This window comes from Epinephelus lanceolatus, chromosome 4 (assembly GCF_041903045.1).
Source record: "Epinephelus lanceolatus isolate andai-2023 chromosome 4, ASM4190304v1, whole genome shotgun sequence".
Lineage (NCBI taxonomy): Eukaryota > Metazoa > Chordata > Actinopteri > Perciformes > Serranidae > Epinephelus > Epinephelus lanceolatus.
This window is the reverse complement of record NC_135737.1, coordinates 49,766,015-49,790,065: the sequence shown is the minus strand read 5'-3', so window position 1 is coordinate 49,790,065 and position 24,051 is coordinate 49,766,015. Positions and strand designations below refer to the sequence as shown.

General features: G+C 44.6%; 1 protein-coding gene across 2 annotated transcripts; it reads left to right on the top strand.

Annotated features, from left to right (window-relative positions):
• The first annotated feature begins 444 nt into the window (after positions 1-444).
• Positions 445-23,778, top strand: rnf168 (ring finger protein 168). 2 transcript variants are annotated; one of them, XM_078167458.1, is made up of 9 exons: positions 459-621; positions 1,277-1,513; positions 12,209-12,354; positions 15,064-15,265; positions 18,191-18,261; positions 19,182-19,337; positions 21,633-21,730; positions 21,806-21,881; positions 22,238-23,778. In XM_078167458.1, the coding sequence occupies exons 3-9, from the start codon at positions 12,220-12,222 to the stop codon at positions 22,961-22,963; spliced, it is 1,464 nt and encodes a 487-aa protein (XP_078023584.1). In that variant the 5' UTR covers positions 459-621; positions 1,277-1,513; positions 12,209-12,219; the 3' UTR covers positions 22,964-23,778. The 2 variants fall into 2 exon arrangements, with proteins under 2 accessions (XP_033487310.2, XP_078023584.1); XM_033631419.2 differs by lacking the exon at positions 1,277-1,513 and having other exon boundaries at positions 445-621.
• The last annotated feature ends 273 nt before the right edge of the window (positions 23,779-24,051 follow it).

The following is a 24,051-nucleotide window of genomic DNA, read 5'->3' as shown; positions in this document are numbered from 1 at the left end:
ATGCCATTAACTCAGAACACTGACATTATAACAGTACATTTACTGCAGGGTCGCTACAATGTATATATATATATATATATATATATATATATATATATATTTGATGCATTTTTTCCGGCACTACCTTGTTCTCTATAGCTGATGTATGGTGAATTACTCCTGTGTGGGATCAATAAAGTTCTTATCTTAGCCATCTGAGAAGATCAAATACATTGTTTTGGTGCCTAACTGTTTCCCAAGTATATTAGTGTGTGTGTGAATGAATAAACGAGAGGCATTAACGTAAATCTCTTTGTAGAAAGGCGCTTTATGAAATTAAGTCCATTCACTTGTATTAGTTTACAGCGCAGCCTTGCCACATCCAATATGGCGGCGACGTTGACGTACGGCTCAGCGCTCGATGCGGCGTCTACGTATATGCTGCAAAGTGGCACACCGTTTTTTTGCGCAGGCGCAGTGTATCAACAGTAGGTTCACGCGGGACCTGATGCACACAGCTGAACGGTATGCATTGTTAACACTACAACGGTCTCTGGTCAAGTTCCGGTCAGTCTCCGTGAGGCCTGACGGTTCCGGTTAAAGCTCCCGGTGAACGCTCCGGTTAACCGACAGTTTCTATAGGTAAGCTGAAGCTCTAACGTGCTAACTGTTAGCCGCTAACAACACAAACACAGCGGCCTGCCACGGTCTGACCTTAGCTCAGAGGCTAACTTTAGCGTTAGCTTTAACCATCCACGTAAACGGACCTCAGGTGAGTGTTACCGTTTCACTCCAGCAGTACTGGTTATCAGTGTTTACCTGTCCCTGTTTACCTGTCGGGACTTCCGATGACTCGCAATATAAACGGTAACGAGCTAGCGTTAGCAGCTACTTAGCTCAAAGTTCCCCTGCTGTGATTTAACGCTACCCATGGAAAGTGTTGTTTGTTTGGTTGTGTTCAGTATAAACAAACAGTTTGACTCACAGGTGTGTGACATAAACATGTTGGTGTGTTTTGATAAACATCAGCTCCATGTTGTTTTCGTCATCAGACAGAGCGTTGAGACAACGTTAGAACTGGTTCTGGTTGATATCAAACCTCCACATGTTGTAACTCAGATATTATTGATTATAGATCAGTGATCACAGAATGAATATGATTGAACTGTAAACAGGAAACACAAACATGATGTAAACATAAATAAAACATTGAGCTCATCACTTTATTTCTGTTTTACAATCTGTTTACAACTTTATTGACCACAGTCATATTTACACTCAGACTTTTATCGATCAGATTGGGACCATGTTCCTGACCTCGCCGCTCAGACTCAGACTGAAGCTCAGAGAGATTCATCACATGTCAGATGTGATCAAACTCTGAGTCTAATCCTGAACTCTGACTTGACTTGACACAACATGGGCAGCTGTGTGACGGTATTTACAGAGACTTGGCTGGATAGCACTGTTCCTGATGGGGCTATCGAACTAGCAGGCCGCACTGTCTACTGAGCCGACAGGACTGCAGACTCCGGTAAGAGTAGGGGAGGAGGAGTGTGTATCCATGTAAACAACAACTGGTGTCAGGTCAAAGACGTGGCATGTCTGGTGTCCAAAGCATATTTATAATGTTAAAAATATATAAATATTTCAAAACACTACATTACGTTACTCAGCTCTTCCCTCTTTACTTACTCATATCAGTATTCACTATAAGAAATGAAAATTTAAGGAGCTATTGAGCTCAAAAGTACCAAACTGTCCTTCCTGAGTAATGTCCCCGCTTAAATCTAAGTACAAAAATGTGCCAAAAATGTCAGAAATCTTAATAAAAGCATTAGTTATCTACTGGGGCATAATTGTGATAATGTTTGCAATGACATCTGCAAATATGGTAACAATGCTAAGCTTATTTACATTTTAATGCAAGAAATACTTTTGTCTCCATATTTGGATTTCCATAATGTCCTTCCTGGGTAACAAACATAAAGTGGCTATATATTACCATATTTGGATTTGGATAGTCATGTGACAGAAGTGCAACACACACAGCCGACCCTAACCCTAACCCTAACCCTAACCCACAGCCGACGTACATAAAAGGCTTTTCTCGCTGCGCCGCCATGAGCGCCAGCCGCACTGGAAATAGAGCAATGGGCTGAAGCAGAGCGGCGCTGCGTGTCGGCCGGCGCCAGTGTGGGTTGGTTCATAGAATATAATGGAGGCGGGCGTTGTGACGCGCGGCGTACGGCGGTGGTGTGTGTTGCACTAGACTGTTGCATCAGCCAGAAGATTCTGAAGGACCCCCAAAACACATTACAAGGTCAGAAAGTCTCTCTTAAAATGTTGATATTTTGACCTTTTCGGTCACTGGTGCGATATGTCCTCAAATCATGTGTCTTTCTGGATAACGCTAATAAAACATTTATGATGTTTATATGTTTAAAAACTACCTATTTCATGTGAAATATGACATTAATGTGTTGAAGTTTAAGTTATAGTTTTCCACAGTAGGCCTAGTTAAAGCCTGATTATAAAGGGAAAATTGTTTTTTGGTCCTTCCTGGATAACGATATGTCCTTCCTGGATAACAAAGAGCTTCTGTTACCCAGGACATGTCCTCTGTTATCCAGAGTGGACATGTTTATCAATACAGATTTGTATTAGTATCTGTAGCTTTTTAGGCATTGACTTGATATTGTTATATTATATTAATAACAATATTATGTTTTGTTTTTTTTAACTTTTATGGCATTTGCTGTTATTTATCTTGAATTTATCTGATTCAATGAACACAGGCCATTATCATAGATTTTTGTGAAGTTATTGTCCAAAAATGAACCAATAATAATGCTACAATCTAATATTTATGTTTTTAATAAGGTTTTAGTATAGCTTTTGATGTTTCAGGGTCAGTTTTGTTCTTCCAGATGCAGCTGTCTAATAAAGAGAGGCAGAGACTATACAGGGCCAGGAAGAATGCTGATCAAGCTAGGGCTGAGTATCTTGAGGAAAAGAGAGCAAGGTATTGTGATTTAGTGAAGGCTGATCAGTAAAAAGGAAAAAAAAATATCAAAATAGGTTTATACTCATTACAAAAGGCTTAGATGTTTTAGTTACCCCTCCTGTTATGTTGTGGGTCAAACTGACCCGCTTCAAAGTTTAAGAACACAGAAAACATGTTTTTATTAAATTTTGGAGCATGAAACCATTACTGCTGGACTTGATTAGTGTAATGAACATGTAAATGAAAAATGACTACTGACACGACAGTAATAATGGAGGAACAGTAAAAATATCACATTTCTTGCAAATCGAGACACAAAAGAAGAGAATGACAGCCCAGGAGGCTCTGGAACATATCCTTGATCAGGATAGTGAAGTTGAGGAGGAATTGTCTGAAAATGAAGATGATCTTGAGATCAACTCTGATCATGATGATGAATTTTCAGACCAAGAGAAACATTCATATCAAAAATGCCTCATTTTTGCCAGTGTACTAAGAGAAATCAGTTTGAAAGTTATTTTTTAATGAAAAACAAGTGAATTCTCATGAGTAAACGATGATCTGTAAGGGGTGAAACACTTGATTACATTAAATAATGATTACATTAATGTCAATTGAGCTAACGATAATGTTTATAGAGATAAAAATATCCTTGACCAGGTGTACATAAACATCCTGGGATCATACAAAGCTGCACCATCTCCACACCTCGGAGTATCAGACCACATCTCTCTGATACTGACCTCATTGTATAAACCTGTAGTCTGCAGAACGAGACCAGCTGTAAAGACTGTGCAGGTATGGAGGGAGGGGGCTGCTGCTGCTGTTTTCTCAGGGAGCTGACTTGGAGGAATACACCTCTACTGTCCTGGACTACATTCACTTCTGCACCGAGGCTGTACTGGACACCAAAACCATCAGGGTGTTCCCAAACCAGAAACCCTGGTTGGATAATAACGTGAGGTCTCTGCTCAGGACAAGGGACGCAGCCTTCTGGTCAGGAGACATGCTGGCCTACAGTACTGCCCGGAGGGACCTGAAAAAAGACATCAGAGAGGCCAAGGGCAGGTACGAGCAATGCATTGAGGGTCACTTTGAGAATAACGTCCCCAGGAGCATGTGGAGAGGAATTAAAACCCTAACTGACGACAAGAGCAACACCACACAGGTCAGTAAGAACAGGGACCTTCCGGACACCCTGAACCACTTCTAAGCTCGGTTTGATAAACAGCACCGCGGAGTGAGAGCTGTAAGAACTCAGGCCGAGGAGAAGCAGGCACTCATCCTCCAGCACCATCAGGTGAGGTCTACCCTGAGGAGGATCAACATCACCAAAGCCACTGGACCAGATGGGGTGTCGGGCCGCTCACTGAAGACCTGCACCGACCAGCTGGCAGGGGTGTTCACAGACATCTTTAACCTCTCCTTGCAACAAGCTGCAGTCCCCACCTGCCTCAAATCCACCACCATTATCCCTGTGCCCAAAATGTCCGGTGTCACCTGCCTCAATGACTACCGCCCAGTCGCCCTCACTCCAGTGATCATGAAGTGCTTTGAGAGGATTATACTAGTCCACATCAAAGACAACATCCCTGCAGACCTGGACAGCCACCAATTTGCCTACTGAGCGAACAGATCTATGGAGGATGCTGTTTCCATCGCACTCCACACAGCCCTGACTCACCTGGAGCTTCCAAACACGTACGTGAGGATGTTCTTCGTGGACTTCAGCTCCGCCTTCAACACTATAATCCCCCATAAACTGGTTCATAAACTCACCGGCCTTGGTCTTTCCACCTCACTCTGTTCATGAATTATGGACTTCCTTACCAACAGACCACAGAATGTCAGGATAGGGAACTTGACATCAGCAACCATAATCCTGAACACTGATGCACCACAGGGCTGTGTGCTCAGTCCGACCCTCTTCACTCTCTTCACCCAGGACTGTGCCCCCATCCACCCCTCCACTGTGGTGGGACTCATCAATCAATCAATCAATTTTATTTATAAAGCCCAATATTACAAATCACAATTTGCCTCACAGGGCTTTACAGCATACAACATCCCTCTGTCCTTATGACCCTCACAGCTGATCAGGAAAAACTCCCCAAAAAAACCTTTAAGGGGGAAAAAAAAACGGTAGAAACCTCAGGAAGAGCAACTGAGGAGGGATCCCTCTTCCAGGACAGACAGACGTGCAATAGATGTCGTACAGAACAGATCAGCATAATAAATTAACAGTAATCTGTGTGACACAATGAGACAGAGAGAGAGAGAGAGAGAGATACAGGAAATGACAGTAGCTTACAACAACATTATTGAAAGTAATAATATTATAGTTATAGTTCTGGCTATGTATTAATATCTGACAGTATACATGTGTGATAATAGTCATATGTGTATAATAACAGTAGAAGTATGACTAATGACTAATGATGGCAGCAGCAGCAGGAGGCATCTGGCAGGACCACGGCAGCAGCACAACCACACACGTCACGCTGTCCAGGCACCGCTGTGATATGAGTTAATCTGAGAGACAGTGGAGCACAAAGGCTCCGGAGAAGAAGCCGAGTTAGTGACATCCAGAATGGCCGAGTTAGCAAGATGCAGTAATAGAATACGAGAGAGAGAGAGAGAGAAGGAGAGAAGGTGCCCGGTGTATTATAGGGGGTCCTCCGGCAGACTAGGCCTAAGTCAGCCTAACTAGGGGCTGGTACAGGGCAAGCCTGAGCCAGCCCTAACTATAAGCTTTATCAAAGAGGAAAGTCTTAAGTCTAGTCTTAAATGTGGAGACGGTGTCTGTCTCCCGGACCGTAACAGGAAGATGATTCCACAGGAGAGGAGCCTGATAGCTGAAGGCTCTGGCTCCTGATCTACTTTTGGAGACTTTAGGGACCACGAGTAACCCTGCGTTCTCAGAGCGCAGAGTTCTGGTGGGATAATATGTAGGGATGCACTGAATATTCAGTAACCGAATATATTCGGCCGAATATTGCAAAAAAACACACATTCAGTATTCGGTGGAATAAGTTAAAAGCAAGGCCGAATTATAGTGCCGTGTTTTGATAACGCAATCAAACAGCATGCCGTGACGGGCGGAATAAAATGTAGGCAGTGTGCCGAGCCGCCTGTCACGGCACTCGCATTTGCGACTAAAAATAGTTTTGAGCGAGCAAAATAGGCTTAAATCATTCAGCACGCTTTGCGAGCAGCCTACAGATTTCAATCAGCAGCAGAAATGAAAGGCGAATCCCATCGATTGTGGGTTGAACGGGGGTCGCAGACACAGACAGTAACGTTAATGTATTCCTGTCAAATACGGCGGCCATCGGCTTACCCGGCGATGGAGAAGTCGGTTCCAATAATGTCCTCTTCTTGGTGTCATGACTGCCCAGAAGTACCTGAACAGCCGAGCCAGCCGAACACAGGTATGTGACGTGTCAGAGGAGAAACAAGCCTTTCACATTTCTCTCTTTGTGTCAGTAACGGCCCACAAACCTCACCGCACTTTAGGGACTGTTCTTTACTTATGAAGGGACTTGTCAGGGGAGGAGGGTGGCTGGTTGATTTTTATTTTATTTATTTATTTTATTTTGATCCCCCATATGTTAATCACTTATTGATGCTGTTTTTGAAGTATGAATAAGTCAATAAGTAATTTATTCCATTGAAATATCATTGATGTATTATAGAAAAGTGATTTATCTTTTTATAAATGACAAAAGGCACATCTGCCTCATTTTCGCTGTGGTATCGTGATACTACTCAGAACCATGATATTTTCACTGGTATCGCACAGTGGGTCCCAATTTTGGTACCGTGAGAACACTAATCTGGAGGGGGTTCATCTGCAAAAACTAATGAAAAACTAAACAGTGATATTCGGTATTTGGTACTCGGTATTCGGCCAAGCGTTTAATAATATTCGGCTTCGGCCACAAATTTTCATTTTGGTGCATCCCTGATAATATGGCACTATGAGCTCTCTAAGATATGACGGAGCTGGACCATTTAGAGCTTTATAAGTTAACAGTAGGATTTTAAATTCAATTCTGGATTTTACAGGGAGCCAGTGCAGAGAAGCTAAAACAGGAGAAATATGATCTCGTTTCTTAGTTCCTGTTAGTACACGTGCTGCTGCATTCTGAATTAGCTGGAGAGTTTTTAAGGACTTACTAGAGCTACCTGATAATAGAGAGTTACAGTAATCCAGCCTAGAGGTAACAAAAGCGTGGACCAATTTTTCTGCATCTTTTCGGGTCAGGATAGGCCTAATTTTCACAATATTACGCAGATGAAAAAATGCAGTCTGTGAGGTTTGTTTTAAATGAGAATCAAAAGACAAATCTTGATCAAACGTTACTCCGAGGATTCTTACGGTAGTGCTAGAGGCCAGAGCAATGCCATCTAGAGAAACTGTGTCATCAGATAAAGAGTCTCTGAGTTGTTTGGGGCCAAGAACATTAACGTCAGTTTTGTCTGAATTTAACATCAGGAAATTGGTGCTCATCCAGGTTTTTATGTCTTTAAGGCAGTTATGGAGTTTAGTTAATTGATTACTTTTTTCTGACTTCATCGATAAATACAACTGTGTATCATCCGCATGACAATGGAAATTTACAGAGAGATTTCTAATGATGTTACCTAAAGGAAGCATATATAGAGTAAATAGGATTGGTCCAAGCACAGAACCTTGCGGAACTCCAAAACAAACTTTGGTACGTAAGGATGTTTCATTATGAACGTCAACAAATTGAAAATGATCAGATAAATAAGATTTAAACCAGCTTAGTGCAGAACCTTTTAGGCCAATTAAGTGTTCCAGTCTCTGCAGTAGAATTTGATGGTCAATAGTGTCAAACGCCGCACTAAGATCTAATAAAACAAGTACAGAGACAAGTCCTTTGTCTGAAGCAATCAGAAGGTCATTTGTAATTTTAACTAGTGCTGTCTCAGTGCTATGATGCACTCTAAATCCTGACTGAAATTCCTCAAATAAATTATTATCATGGAGAAAATCACACAGCTGGTCTGTGACTACTTTCTCAAGGATCTTTGACATAAAGGGAAGATTAGATATTGGTCTATAGTTGGCTAACACCTCTGGATCCAGGGTGGGCTTTTTTAGGAGAGGTTTAATTACAGCTACCTTAAAAGACTGTGGTACATAGCCTGTTACTAAGGATATATTGATCATATCTAATATATGAGTGTTAACTAAAGGTAAGACCTCCTTAAGTAGCCTAGTTGGGATGTGTAAGAGACACGTTGATGATTTAGATGAAGAAATCACTGCTGTCAGTTCTTGAAGAGAAATTGGGGAGAAGCAATCTAAATATATATTAGGTTCTACAGCTGTGTTTGAGGTTAGATAGGTACTATCTGAGGACAGGAGGTCATGAATTTTGCCTCTAATAGTTCGAATTTTAAAATCATTACTGCTAAGGGCTAAAGGAATACAAGGCTCAATAGAGCTTTGACTGTCAGTCAGCCTGGCTACAGTGCTGACTGACAGTGACAACAATGAGACCCACTACAGACAGGAGGTCCAACATCTGGCTGAGTGGTGTTTGGACAACAACCTGGTCTTAATCACCACCAAAACAAAAGAGGTCATCATGGACTTCAGGAGGTCCAGGAGGACCACACAGTACCCTCTCTTCATCAATGGAGAAGAGGTGGAAAGGGTGGAGTCCATCAAATTCCTGGGAATCCACATAACGGAGGACTTGATGTGGACACTGAAAACCTCCAGCCTGGTGAAGAGAGCCCAGCAGAGGCTCTACTTTTTACGAAAACTAAAACAGGCTGGTCTACCCCCACAACTATTCATAAACTTCCACAGGAGAACAGCTTTTTCCCCAGAGCTGTAGCCTCCATCACCCCTCCCCTCCCCCCCCCCCCCGCACTTTTTGACAATCAATGACATGGGCTGAATGTGTTATCGTGTGCAATATCTGCAATATTTTAACTCCAAAAATGCACTTTATACAGTTACTGCTCTTATCTATTTATTTTATCTACTACTATTTATTTTATATCATTTATTGCTGCCATTTTATACAGTTTGTGTCCATGTTGTTGCATTGTATTTTTTTAAATTTTTTTTTATTTTTTTTTTTTCAGTTTTTAATACACGTCTTGCCACTGAGAGTGTACCAACTAAATTTCGTTGTGGAAGCACAATGCCAGTAAAACTTCCTTCCTTCCTTCCTTCCTTACCCTGAGCTGGGAACCTCTGAGTATCCGGTTCCAGAACAGCTGATTTGAATTAGTTCAGTCAACTCTGAGTAGGTACACCTTGAGTTAAGCACGTGCACAACCACAATAAAAAGCCATCACCAGTGGAGCCCTGATACCTCGAGTCACCATGGCAACCGGAGAGAAAAAGCGATCAACTTATTTTACATCTGTGGACTTGGAGGTGCTCATGAATGCCTACAGCGAATATGAGCATATATTTCATAAACAAAGTAACAGCACTAAAGCTGCCAAGGAGAGAGAGGCAGCATGGGAAATTTAACAAGCAGGATCTTATTTGACGGGATGCTGGTGGCGTAGTAGTAGTAGTAGGCGTAGTGGGTTCGACTCCAGTCTGTGGCACCTTGCTGCATGTCACTCCCTCTGTCTTTCTCCCCCTTTTACGCTTGAGTCTAATGAAAAACGGTACCGTTCAAACAGATATTCATTGGGTAAAGACAGCACATCTAAACGGGGTCTGAAGTAGGGCTGACCTTCGAATCCATTCATTGACATTTGAAGCTTCGAAGCTCAGAATGAATCTAATTCGAAGCATTTGACGACATAAAAAATTATGGCGAAAACGTAGTTTCTTCCAACACTAGAATTAAGATAAAAATATTCACAAACGAAAAACCACTAATGGTCGGTGATAAGTAGTGTTTAACTTTTCATTGAACACTAAATTCAAACCCTCGGCGCACACTGCAGCACAATCAAACAGATGCGCAACTCAGAGCATCAGAAGTGTCTCTGACACCAGACTCAGGGCGGACCGTTGGAACTGGAAAATGCATATTTTACATCAAAAAAATCTATTTTATCATTATTTTGAGTCACATTGTTGAAAGAATTTAGTCGTCTGTGTTCAAGCAGGGTAATAGCAGGTCTCCATTGTGCGTCAGGCTTTCTATTTCCTTGTCGGAGATTTTTTTCTTTTTTAATTACATGATATATAGGCTATTCTCCCGTAACTCACCAGTAAAAAAAATACCTTTATCCATTTCAAATAACCAGTGGCAATAATATCCATGTTCTCTGATTTACTGTGCAACATTTTTAGGCAATTCATGCAAAAATCAGACTGGATGACTCCTTTACACGGCCTAATGGGGCCGGCCTTTATTTGTCAATCAATCCGAAAAACAATCAATTAAAAACACAAAGTGGAACTGGAACATGAACTCTTATAGGCCTAACACATCTGATGACTGTAGTGTAATATTTACTATAGTGTTCGTACTGTACCTTTAAACTGACCTTTAAAAGATACGTGTTGAAGCAATATAATCTGTGCAACTGACAAATTACACACTGGTTTAATATTTCATGTATTCTTATGACACACACACACTCATTGAGCACTTAAGCATTGTGGTGGAGAAGTACCTAGGACTCACTGTGAATCATTTCTAAAAATAGCATGAGGATGGGTTCAGAAAACACTAGTGGAAAGTTAGGGGAATTGCAGTTTGTCCTGATAATGACCCTAGAGGGGGAAGGACTAAAAAAGTGCTGAGTCAGCAGAAATGTGACACCGATATGGTGGGAAGGACTAAAACTCAGCAGAAATGTGACACCTTTATGATCAGCGCCCAGTGGAAAAGTTTAAGGAAAAGAGATGACTCAGCAGAAATTCTACGATAAAAGAGCGAGCGCAAACAAAGAAATTCCAGCCTTGCTCCGGAGCTTGGCTCATTGAGTTGTGATGTGTTTGTTGCCTGCGAGCACATTAAACTCAGTTGCATCTGATTCTACGTGTCTCCAGTGATTTTTTTGACCTCTGAGTATTTGAGTTTTTGATATCTAATGGAAGACAAAAAGTCCGTTTGAGAAGAGAAGAGCGAGGTCGCGAGCTTTCTGGCACGGCTCAGGACCTTGACTTTTTTTGCTTCCACATGACCTCTTGGACATGTCTGCCAGCTCTGAGTGCGCTCGTTGTCAGTATCGGACTGGTGGGGGTTAGTGTTGCGTTTAAGGCCTCCCACCAAAAAATGGAAAAAAAAAAGAAAAAAAAAGCGCAGAAGCTTAGAATTTTTTTTTTTCACAATCAAATCCCGTGCCATCGAACAAAGCTTCGAAGCTTCAAATTTTTTTTTGGGTCAGCCCTAGTCTGAAGATCCCCTCCCGGCGTAAAGCATTGTGAATTAATTCTGCCTCGATATCAAGATAAGATAAGATACACCTTTATTGATCCCATAATTGAGAAATTCCAGTGTTACAGCAGTCAAGGAAAAAAAGTCAGATTAAAGAATTCAAAATGAAACTTAAACTTAAATAACTAGGCATGCAAATAAGTAAAAAAAAATACAAGAGACGGCGATAAATAACAATAATAATAATAATAATAATAATAATAATAATGAAAATAATAGAATGTGGATAATAATGAGCAGCAGTGAATGAAAATGAGCAAAAAATGAGCAGTGGATAAAGGGAGCACATCTAGTGCAAGTGATTGTATGTGCAAAACAGCAGACAACTGTGGTGTCCATAAAGTGTCCATAGTGTCAATAAAGTGTCCATGGTGTAGTCTAGTGTGAGCAGTGCTGGTTATGTAGCCTGACAGCAGCAGGCAGGAAAGACCTGCGATAGCGTTCCTTCCTTGGGTGAATCAGTCTGTCACTGAAGGAGCGATAGATCGATCACATTTCCTACATACGAACAACCCATGTGTGTCTGCCAGCTTGCTTCAGGCTCAGCAGTAGGGAGGAGACAGGGTGAAGTCAGGGTTTCTTAAAGAAAACCTGTCAGCGAGCAGGTTAGGTTCACAGAGTCAGTTGCCATGGTGATTGACTCAGAGTTTGACTTACCTCTCTGTCTGGAACTGAAAACCCAGAGTTTCCCTCATCTCAGGGTTAACACACTCAGAGTTTTTACTAAACCCTCTTTATGGAATACCCCTTAGCTGTTAGAGCTCACTGTGACGAAATGTTTATTTCACTGACTCCTCCCCTGCATATTCGTTAACAACCACAGAAGAAGAAGAGATGGCGCCGGTGTCAGACAGAGGAGGTGGGAGGAGCAAAGGGAGGGAGCTGTCTCTGGACGACTGTCGTTGTCCGGTGTGTCTGGAGATCTTCATGGAGCCAGTGACGCTGCCCTGCACACACACCTTCTGCAAGGTAACACACACTAACACAGTCACGCACTAACACTAACACACAGAGTAACACACACAGTCCTGCAGTCTTGTTTAATGACAGGTGTGTTTTAAAGGTTGTGATGTCACAGGAAGACGAGGGCTAGGGTTAGGGTAGAGGAGTCCAGGGTGCCACGTTCAGAGAAGAAGAGTGTCAGCCTGGTCAGAGCCAATCTGAGTAGGGCTGGGCGACGTATGGATTTCCACACTGTTTATATTGATATAGGGTCAAATTGGGTTACACAAAGCATCAACAGCCCCGTCCTTCATTAACTCACAGCCCCGCCCTTCATTAACTCACAGCCCCACCCCTCATTAACTCACAGTCCCGCCAGTGTTTCCCATTAATTAACGAAACTTTGGCGGGCCGCCATAGTTTAATTTGACCCGCCATAGTTTCTAAATAAAAGATTTAGGCTGCCGAAAGTATTGACTTCTCATGATATAAATAATATCTCGAATGCCGTAGCGTTTTGTGCCGATGTGCTCAGGCTGTCAGATCCAGCGCTCGCAGTGCGAGCGTTTCACTCGACTAAAAGTACGTGTGTGCGAACTGTAAAAAATATTTAGGGGCACGTGTGCGCATAAAAAAAATCAACCGAAGCAGCCTATATTTTTGTCAATAAAAATATATGATAATCTAACCGCAAATGTTGGAGGAACTCCAGCTGCCTTCCCTCTTCCCTCTTCCCCGTGTGACATGGTTATGGGCGGTTTTCCAAGCCACTGTCGGCACAATGAATATAAGTCCCACTGTCGGCTGGGTGGAAATAAGTCAAAGGGCTCTAGTTTCCCAGTGCAGCGCAGAGTGGCGAACCCCGCACAGAGCTAGTTTCGAGCAGCGCAACCCGAGGCGCGCTCAGTTTGGTAGTTTGGCAGACCGAGGTGCGCTGAGATGGGTGTGGTGGCGCAGCAGGGGGAGGTGTCGACAGATCCAGCTTGGCACAGTGACAGTTTCGTGCCAAAAGGCTTCGCCGAAGGGGCGCTAAAAGCTCGCCAGCTGAAACCAGGTCTACTGTCAACGCAGGGGGGAGCGCAGCCGGTGTAAGCCGAAGTTTGGCTGACCGGCGGACAGCGCACACACGTCACCAAAACCTCACAGGCAGGTTTCCAAAATATCAGGCACATTAACGATGCAATAAATACCCACAAAACCACAATTCAATGCAACTGTCTGCAGTCAGCACATAAATGTATCTCTATATGGACTGTCCTGTCACATCTGATGTCAGATCAAAGGGGATTGGCACCGTTTGGCACGCGTAATGGAAACCCAACCTGATTTGATTAAACAGCTGCAAACTAGTGAGTTCACATCCCTCTCAGCCAACCACAAACAGCCACAGCATCAGATAGGGAGTATATATTCAGCATTTGTCATCTTAGAAAAATCAAAAGAAAGGAAACAGAGTGACACTGCGAGAGAGAAAGAGAGAGCGCGCGCGCACGAGAGAAACGCAACATTGATTTACAATTGTGGTGACCTCCTCCCAGGCTACCTTTGCATCATCAGCCCGTGGAGGTCTGCTCGCAGTTCCGTATATTCGGACACTGCGAGCTTGGACCTCCCGGACCAAAACATCAGTTTCCTCCTGGGAGAAGTTTGGCCGTCTGACGCTGCTGCTCTCTTCTGCAATGGCGAATTGAGTCAACGCTCATTACGACTGCGTGTGGCACATTTAAGGGCGAGGAGAGGGGCTCATTTGATTGGTGTGATGTGTGTAAAACCCACTCCACGCCTTCTCTCCTCCCTCTTTCCGACTTGCGCATGTAGGAGGGACGGAGGTGGGACAGACGAGTAGCTGCGCCAGCACGCGCAGTGTGCCAAACTTGCAAAATCCGCCTGGCCACACCCAGTTGAACAGAACTTGACCATTTAGAGCTTTATAAGTTAACAGTAGGATTTTAAACTCAGTTCTGGATTTTACAGGGAGCCAGTGCAGAGAAGCTAAAACAGGAGAAATATGATCTTGTTTCTTAGTTCCTGTTAGTACACGTGCTGCTGCATTCTGAATTAGCTGGAGAGTTTTTAAGGACTTACTAGAGCTACCTGATAATAGACAGTTACAGTAATCCAGCCTTGAGGTAACAAAAGCATGGACCAATTTTTCTGCATCTTTTCGGGTCAGGATAGGCCTAATTTTCACAATATTACGCAGATGAAAAAATGCAGTCCGTGAGGTCTGTTTTAAATGAGAATTAAAAGACAAATCTTGATCAAATATTACTCCGAGGTTTCTTACGGTAGTGCTAGAGGCCAGAGCAATGCCATCTAGAGAAACTATGTCATCAGATAAAGAGTCTCTGAGTTGTTTGGGGCCAAGAACAATAACTTCAGTTTTGTCTGAATTTAACATCAGGAAATTGGTGCTCATCCAGGTTTTTATGTCTTTAAGGCAGTTATGGAGTTTAGTTAATTGATTACTTTCTTCTGGCGTGGGGATTTTTTCCTGATCAGCTGTGAGGGTCCTAAGGACAGAGGGATGTTGTATGCTGTAAAGCCCTGTGAGGCAAATTTTGATTTGTGATATTGGGCTTTATAAATAAATTTGATTGATTGATTGATCATCATCATCAGGAGTGTTTCCTGTAGTACTGATGGTATCAAATATATTATGGGATGTGCCATCATCAGGAGTGTTTCCTATAGTACTGATGGTATCAGATATATTATGGGATGTATCATCATCAGGAGTGTTTCCTGGAGACGGTCGATAAGGCCACGCTGTGCTGCCCGATGTGCAGGAAGAGAGTTTCCACGTGGGCTCGTCTGAACAGCAGGAACAACACGCTGGTCGACCAGCAGCTGTGGACGCACATCCAGACCGCCTTCCCTCTGCAGTGTCAGCGCCGCCTTAGTGGGCAGGACGCCATCACCGAGGATGACCCTGGAGGTATCAGCACACACACATCCCATAATACTGTTACTATCTGCATATGTGAAGCTTTGTGTTTATTTAGGGTCATTCAATTAAGCTTTATTTATAAAGACCAAAATCACAAAAGACCCTTCATGATTGAAAATAACAAGAGCTGGCGTACCCGGCCCGGAGGGTAACCGGGGCCCCGCCCTGGAGCCAGGCCTGGGGCTGGGGCCCGTGGGCGAGCGCCTGGAGGCCGGGCCTTCGCCCATGGGAAGGAGCCAGAGCTTGTGGAAGAGGTTGAGCGCTACCGGCTAGATATAGTCAGCCTCACCTCGACACATAGTTCCAGCTCTGGAACCCAAGTCCTTGAGAAGGGTTGGACTCTCTTCTTTGCTGGAGTTGCTCCGGGTGAGAGGCAGAGGGCCGGGGTGGGCTTTCTGATAGCCCCCAGTCTCTCTGCCTGTATGTTGGGGTTCAACCTAGTAGACGAAAGGGTTGTGTCCCTGCGCCTTCGGGTCGGGGAACGGGTCCTGACTGCTGTCTGCGCTTATGCGCCGAACAGCAGTTCAGAGTACCCGCCCTCTTTGGAGTCCCTGGACAGTGCCCCGACCGGGGACTCCATTGTTCTGCTGGGGGACTTCAACGCTCACGTGGGCAATGACAGCAGGACCTGGAGGGGCGTGATTGGGAGGAACGGCCTGCCCGATCTGAACCCGAGTGGTGTTCAGTTATTGGACTTCTGTGCGGGTCGCAGTTTGGCCATAACTAACACCATGTTTGAGCATAAGGATGTCCATCGGTGCACGTGGCACCAGGACAGCCTAGGTTGCAGGTCAATGATTGACTTTGTAGTCGTATCATTTGACCTGCGGCCATATGTTCTGGACACTCGGGTGAAGAGAGGAGCAGAGCAGTCAACTGATCACCACCTGGTGGTGAGTTGGATCAGATGGCAGGGGAGGACGCCACGCAGACCAGGCAGACCCAAACGAGCAGTGAGGGTCTGCTGGGAGCGCCTGGCAGAAGAACCAGTCCAGATGATTTCACCTCCCACCTCCGGGAGACCTTCGACCGTGTCCCAAGGGCAGAGGGGGACATTTAGTCCGAATGGGCCTTGTTCCGCTCTGCCATTGTCGAGGCGGCTGTTGCGAGCTGTGGGCACAGTCGCGGTCGCGGCAGTAACCCCCGAACCCACTGGTAAGGGGAGCCGTCAGGCTGAAGAAGGAGGCCTACAGGGCATGGTTGGTCTGTGGGTCTCCAGAAGCAGCTGACGGGTACCAGCGGGCCAAGCGGAGCGCAGCAGCGGCGGTCGTGGAGGCAAAAACTCGGGCATGGGAGGAGTTCGAACGAGATTGCAGGTACAAGCGGCCAAAATGAGTTTCCTCCGCAGGGTGGCTGGGCTCAGCCTTAGAGATAGGGTGAGGAGCTCGGACATCTGCGAGGGACTCGGAGTAGAGCCGCTGCTCCTCCACATCGAGAGGAGCCAGTTGAGGTGGTTCAGGCATCTGGTAAGGATGCCTCCCGGACGCCTCCCTTGGGAGGTGTTTCGGGCATGTTCAACCGGGAGGAGACCTCGGGGCCGCCCCAGGACACGCTGGAGGGATTACATTGCCCGGCTGGCCTGGGAACGCCTCGGGGTTCCCTCGGAAGAGCTGGCGAAAGTGGCTGGGGAGAGGACTGTCTGGGCTTCTTTGCTGAGACTGCTGCCCCCGCGACCCGGACCTGGATAAGCGGAGGACGACGAGTACGAGACGAGCACGAGAAAATCACAAATTACAATGTGACAGAGACACATGGCAATAACAACAACAGCATACAGTGATAATAATAATGTTAATAGTAATAATAATAGAAATAATAATAATAATGATATAGTAATAGTAATGATAATAGTAATAATAATAGTAGTAATAATAGCAAAATATTAATAGTATTAATAATAATAATAGTAATGATAATAATAGTAGTAATAATAATAACAATAGTAATAATGATAGTAATAGTAATGATCATAGTAAAAATAATAGTAATGATAATAGTAATAATTATGATAATGATAATAGTAATAACAGCAATGATAATGATAATAGTAATAATGATGATAATAATAGTAATAACATTAACAATAATAGTAATTATGATAATGATAATAGTAATAACAGTAATAATAATAGTAATAATAATGATAATGAAAATAGTAATAACATTAACAATAATAGTAATAGTTATGATAATGATAATAGTAATAACAGCAATAATAATGATAATGATAATAGTAATAACAGCAATAATAATAGTAATAATTATGATAATGATAATAGTACTAACAGTAATAATAATAGTAATAGTTATGATAATGATAATAGTAATAACAGCAATAATAATGATAATGATAATAGTAATAACATTAATAATAATAGTAATAACAGTAATAATAATAATGATAATGATAATGGTAATAACAGCAATAATAATAGTAATAATAATAATAGTAATAATAATAATGATAATGCTTGACAGTATAAATATTTTATAAATATATTCTTATATGACCGTATATGTGTAGCAGCAGTAGTTGTCATCAGGCAGGACACATCCAGCTGTGATTGGAGGGAACACACAGTGACAGTGGACACAGACTCTCTGGGGGCGGAGCTTAGTGATAGGCAGTAATAAGACATGAATGAAGACAGAGAGAAGCTCCGCCCCCTGACAGACTGAGTCTATATCAGTATCATCACGAGCAGGTTCAGGTTCAGCCTGACTGTGGAGATGGCGTCTGACTGAAACAGGAAGTTGGTTCGTTCAATTTAACCTCATTGATCCTGATGATAAAAGCTGATATCATTAATCTGTTTATTGATTACAGTGACATCATCAGAACCACCAACCAGACACTGTACTCTATGAAACATGACTGTGTGTGTGTGTGTGTGTGTGTGTGTGTGTGTGTAGCGTCTGTGTGTTTTCCCAGAGTCAGTCAGCCTGGAGAGCTCAAGAGAGAATATGAGGACCAGGTGACTAAAGTAAGTTCGGTCTCCTTGTTATAATGATGATGAAGATAATGTCGATGATGATGTCAGTGTTACTGCTGTCACGTTGGTAAACAGGGTGATATTACTGATATTAAGTAAAGTTCAAATAATAAGATATCTGACAGAAGGGTCTCTCTGACAGAAAGGTCTCTCTGACAGAAAGGTCTGTCTGACAGAAATCATACATCATATGATGATTAACGTGGTGATTTACTCTCCTGGTGCTGGGCGACAGATCAGTGTTGATTGTCTTTAATGTACCACTGTGTAACTGAGACAGCTGGTGGCGTGTGTCAGTAAACAGGAAGGAGCTCTATGACATTTGTGGTCGATGATGCTGTGATGTAAACGCTGTGATCAATGTGTAATAAATGTTGTGTGATAAATGTGCAATGAATGTGTTATAAATGTGAGATAAATGTTCTGTGATAAATGTGTGATTAAATGTTGGGTGATGAATGTGTGAAATGTTGTGTGATAAGTGTGAGATAAATGTGTGATAAATGTGTGATTAAATGGTGTGTGATGAATGTGTGATAAATGTGAGATAAATGTTCTGTGATAAATGTGTGATTAAATGTTGGGTGATGAATGTGTGAAATGTGTGATAAGTGTGAGATAAATGTGTGATAAATGTGTGATTAAATGGTGTGTGATGAATGTGTGATAAATGTGAGATAAAAATGTTGGGCGATAAATGTGAGATAAATGTTGTCTGATAAATGTGTGATAAATGCATGATAAATGTGAGATAAAAATGTTGCGCGATAAATGTGAGATAAATGTTGTCTGATAAATGTGAGATAAATGTGTGATAAATGTGAGAAAAATGTTTATCAGTCTGATGAAGATTGGCTCATTAACATAACCGCTGATTGTTGTTTACACTCGTTTATGTTTACTGCTGTCAGCTGACGGAGGAGAAGCGAGCGATGGAGGAGGAGGAGCAGAGGGCCAGTGAGGAGTACATCCGGAGACTGCTGGCTGAGGAGGAGGAGCTTCTGCAGGAGGAGAGGAGGAGGCGTGAAGATGACGAGCGGCTCGCCAGACTGCTGAGTAACCAGCTGGTCAGTGTCTGGACGTTATGACATCACACGTACAACTTGTCACATGACCTCACACAGACGCTCTGAGGATTAGTTTGGCAGTGACGTCATGTCCCAGCGAGGACACAATGAACAGGACACAAACACTCTGGGTCAGAGGTCAAGACTTAACGTTAGAGTCCACCATGGTCGACCTGCTGACGTCCACCGCTCCAGTCAGAGCTCTTAAACACTTCACATTCACATGTTCACATTCACATGTTCACATTCACATGTTCACATTCACATGTTCACATTCACATGTTCACACACTGAACCTTTTTTCCACCATCTCAGCTGCTGAAGACAAAATGTCCGTCTGTAGATCAGTTGTCCCTCATGTCCTCTGAGGGACGCTGTCTGTCCTCACTGTTTAATGTCTAACCCTTCATGTCCTGTGAGGGACACTGTCTGTCCTCACTGTTTAATGTCTAACTCTTCATGTCCTCTGGGGGACGCTGTCTGACTCCACTGTTTAATGTCTAACCCTTCATGTCCTCTGGGGGACACTGTCTTTCCTCACTGTTTAATGTCTAACCCTTCATGTCCTCTGAGGGATGCTGTCTGTCCTCACTGTTTAATGTCTAACCCTTCATGTCCTCTGAGGGATGCTGTCTGTCCTCACTGTTTAATGTCTAACTCTTCATGTCCTCTGAGGGATGCTGTCTGTCCTCACTGTTTAATGTCTAACCCTTCATGTCCTCTGAGGGATGCTGTCTGTCCTCACTGTTTAATGTCTAACCCTTCATGTCCTCTGAGGGATGCTGTCTGTCCTCACTGTTTAATGTCTAACCCTTCATGTCCTCTGAGGGACACTGTCTGTCCTCACTGTTTAATGTCTAACTCTTCATGTCCTCTGAGGGATGCTGTCTGTCCTCACTGTTTAATGTCTAACCCTTCATGTCCTCTGAGGGATGCTGTCTGTCCTCACTGTTTAATGTCTAACCCTTCATGTCCTCTGAGGGACACTGTCTGTCCTCACTGTTTAATGTCTAACCCTTCATGTTCTCTGAGGGATGCTGTCTGACTCCACTGTTTAATGTCTAGCCCTTCATGTCCTCTGAGGGATGCTGTCTGTCCTCACTGTTTAATGTCTAACCCTTCATGTCCTCTGAGGGATGCTGTCTGTCCTCACTGTTTAATGTCTAACCCTTCATGTCCTCTGAGGGACACTGTCTGTCCTCACTGTTTAATGTCTAACCCTTCATGTCCTCTGGAGGATGCTGTCTGTCCTCACTGTTTAATGTCTAACTCTTCATGTCCTCTGAGGGATGCTGTCTGTCCTCACTGTTTAATGTCTAACCCTTCATGTCCTCTGAGGGATGCTGTCTGTCCTCACTGTTTAATGTCTAACCCTTCATGTCCTCTGAGGGATGCTGTCTGACTCCACTGTTTAATGTCTAGCCCTTCATGTTCTCTGAGGGACACTGTCTGTCCTCACTGTTTAATGTCTAACCCTTCATGTCCTCTGAGGGATGCTGTCTGTCCTCACTGTTTAATGTCTAACCCTTCATGTCCTCTGAGGGACGCTGTCTGTCCTCACTGTTTAATGTCTAGCCCTTCATGTCCTCTGAGGGATGCTGTCTGTCCTCACTGTTTAATGTCTAACCCTTCATGTCCTCTGAGGGATGCTGTCTGTCCTCACTGTTTAATGTCTAACCCTTCATGTCCTCTGAGGGACGCTGTCTGTCCTCACTGTTTAATGTCTAACCCTTCATGTCCTCTGAGGGATGCTGTCTGACTCCACTGTTTAATGTCTAGCCCTTCATGTCCTCTGAGGGATGCTGTCTGTCCTCACTGTTTAATGTCTAACCCTTCATGTCCTCTGAGGGATGCTGTCTGTCCTCACTGTTTAATGTCTAACTCTTCATGTTCTCTGAGGGATGCTGTCTGTCCTCACTGTTTAATGTCTAACCCTTCATGTCCTCTGAGGGACACTGTCTGTCCTCACTGTTTAATGTCTAACCCTTCATGTCCTCTGAGGGATGCTGTCTGTCCTCACTGTTTAATGTCTAACCCTTCATGTCCTCTGAGGGATGCTGTCTGTCCTCACTGTTTAATGTCTAACCCTTCATGTCCTCTGAGGGATGCTGTCTGACTCCACTGTTTAATGTCTAGCCCTTCATGTCCTCTGAGGGATGCTGTCTGTCCTCACTGTTTAATGTCTAACCCTTCATGTCCTCTGAGGGACACTGTCTGTCCTCACTGTTTAATGTCTAACCCTTCATGTCCTCTGGAGGATGCTGTCTGACTCCACTGTTTAATGTCCTCCCGCAGAACTCGAATCCCGTCTCCCAGGACAACCTCAGTCCTGCTGACGTCACTCCAGCAAAAAAGAAGAAGAAGAAGGATGTCAGCGGGGGACAGATGGACAAGTATGTCCACCTGAGGACAGACCAGTGATGACGGTGATGGTGATGGTGATGGTGATGGTTTTTTGTGTGTTTCAGGTTCTTGTGTCCTCTTCCCTCCAACAACAGCTCGTCCTCGTTCCTGTCCTCTCGCTGCAGCTTCGTGTCCAACAAGGTCAGTTTGATCCAAATGTGTTTGATCACACGTGTCATAACTGAACACGTCTAAGGACAGAGGGTTAGGGGACAGACAGAGGGTCAGGGGACAGATCGAAGGTCAGAGGATAGAGGCTCAAAGGACAGAGAGAGGGTCAGAGGATAGAGGCTCAAAGGACAGAGAGAGGGTTTGGGGACTTTGGGGACAGACTGAGGACAGACAGAGGGTATGGGGACAGAGGACAGGCAGTGTGGGGACAGACTGAGTACAGACAGGACAGATGGTATGGGGACAGACAGAGGACAGTGTCTTTAGCTGTGGTTGTTGATGTGTCTCCTGTATAAGTAAAGTTGGTCTGAATGTCTGTCTTTCAGGAGAACATAATGGTGTCTCAGGTGGAGCTGCAGGTGGAGCGTCCTCTCCCTAACCTCGACTATTATGGTCCTCAGAGGGACAGATCAGAACCTCCGTCTGTCTCCGTGGACGACCAGCTCCACCCAGGGACACACAGGAGTCACATGACTGGAGACAAGAGGAAGAGCTCTGAGCTGGATATGACAGAGGACGAGAAGGAGACGGTCACCAAACGAGGCTCGCTCCTCCCGCCCTCCCCCTCTTCCTCCTCCTCCTCCTCCTCTCTGCAGGTGGAGGTCCTTCAGGGGGCCTCTGAGTGGGAGGTGGAGCAGCTGAGGAGACGTCAGCAGGAGGAGGACGACCGGCGTCTTGCTCTGCTCCTGCAGAAGGAGTTGGACCAGGAGGAGAAGCAGAGAGCCACCGACCGACGCAAAGACTCCTCCGACCCCTACCTGCTCCGCCCAAACAGCCGGGGGAAGGTGGAGGCCACCTCCTCCTCAAGGACCTCCCCCACCTCCTCCTCTAAGACCTGCTCCACCTCCCCCTCCACAAGGACCTCCACCCCCTCCTCTAAGACCACCTCCTCTACAACGACCCCCACCACCTCCTCTAAGACTTCCTCCGCCTCCTCCTCAAGGACCTCCTCCACCCCCTCCACCTCCTCCTCAAGGACCTCCTCCACCTCCTCCAGCAGAGGCAGCAAACAGGCCACTCTGACTGAGATGTTCTCCAGCCTGATCAGCTGAATCCTCTGTGTCCTCCTGTGTCCCTGCATGTCCCTCTGTCTGTCTGTGTCTGTCCCTCTGTGTGTTTGTCCCTCAGTCTGTCCCTCTGTGTGTCTCTGTCTGTGTGTCTATCTATGTCTCTGTTTGTCCCTCTGTCTGTCTGTCCCTCTGGGTGTCTCCATCTGTCCCCCTGTGTGTCCCTCTGTCCGTCCCTCAGTCCGTCCCTTGGTGTCTGTCCTATTGTGTCGGTCCCTCTGTCTGTCCCTCTGTGTCCCTCTGCCTGTCCATCTGTGTCTCTGTCTGTCCCCTCTCTGTGTCTTTGTCTGTCCCCTCTGTGTTTGTCCCTCTGCCTGTCCATCTGTGTCTCTGTCTGTCCCTCTGCCTGTCCCCTGTGTGTCTGTCCCTCAATCTGTCCTCAGCCTGTTCCTCTGTAAGCAGACACAGACCCGTTAATCAAACCTGTTCTTTATTTTAGTCAAACTGTAACGGAGCTCTTCAGCCCTGCCTTTTTATTACAGTGGAGACACTACGAGGACAAAAGTATGTGGACATCTGAACTGTCCCTCCTGTCTCACATTACAGTTCATGGCGGACATGGTCATGAACTTCATCAACACTGACACTGGTGTGATGTCATTAAACATTTCTGATGGAGCAGTTTTGTGTTGAAACAGAGACAAAGACAAACTGTCCTCATATTGGTGTCCACCAGGGGATGTCTGTGTTTGTCCAAACAGGAAGCAGAGACACTGCGTCCTCTGAAGCTGACACACTTTTTGGTTTAAATGTTTATTTTTTGTAAACAAGTTGTTTCAAATAAAGTTTTGGAGCAGAAAGATTCACTGATGTCACTCTAAGTTTCAGTCCAGGCTGAGCTGAGTCTGTCCTCACAGGTCCTCGCATGTCCTAACAGGTCCTCACATGTCCTCACATGTCCTCACAGGCCCTCGCATGTCCTAACAGGTCCTCACAGGTCCTCGCATGTCCTAACAGGTCCTCACAGGTCCTCACAGGTCCTCGCATGTCCTAACAGGTCCTCACATGTCCTCACAGGTCCTCACATGTCCTCACAGGTCCTCACAGGTCCTCACATCAGGCATGAAAATCAC

What these genes read in the sequence shown, in the direction of transcription:
- rnf168 (XM_033631419.2), top strand. Translation starts at nt 12,220, where the DNA reads ATGGCGCCGGTGTCAGACAGAGGAGGTGGGAGGAGCAAAGGGAGGGAG. An exon ending in CACCGAGGATGACCCTGGAG is followed by an intron (nt 15,266 to 18,190) that starts GTATCAGCACAC and finishes GTGTGTGTGTAG; the next exon opens with CGTCTGTGTGTTTTCCCAGA. An exon ending in GCAGCTTCGTGTCCAACAAG is followed by an intron (nt 21,882 to 22,237) that starts GTCAGTTTGATC and finishes TCTGTCTTTCAG; the next exon opens with GAGAACATAATGGTGTCTCA.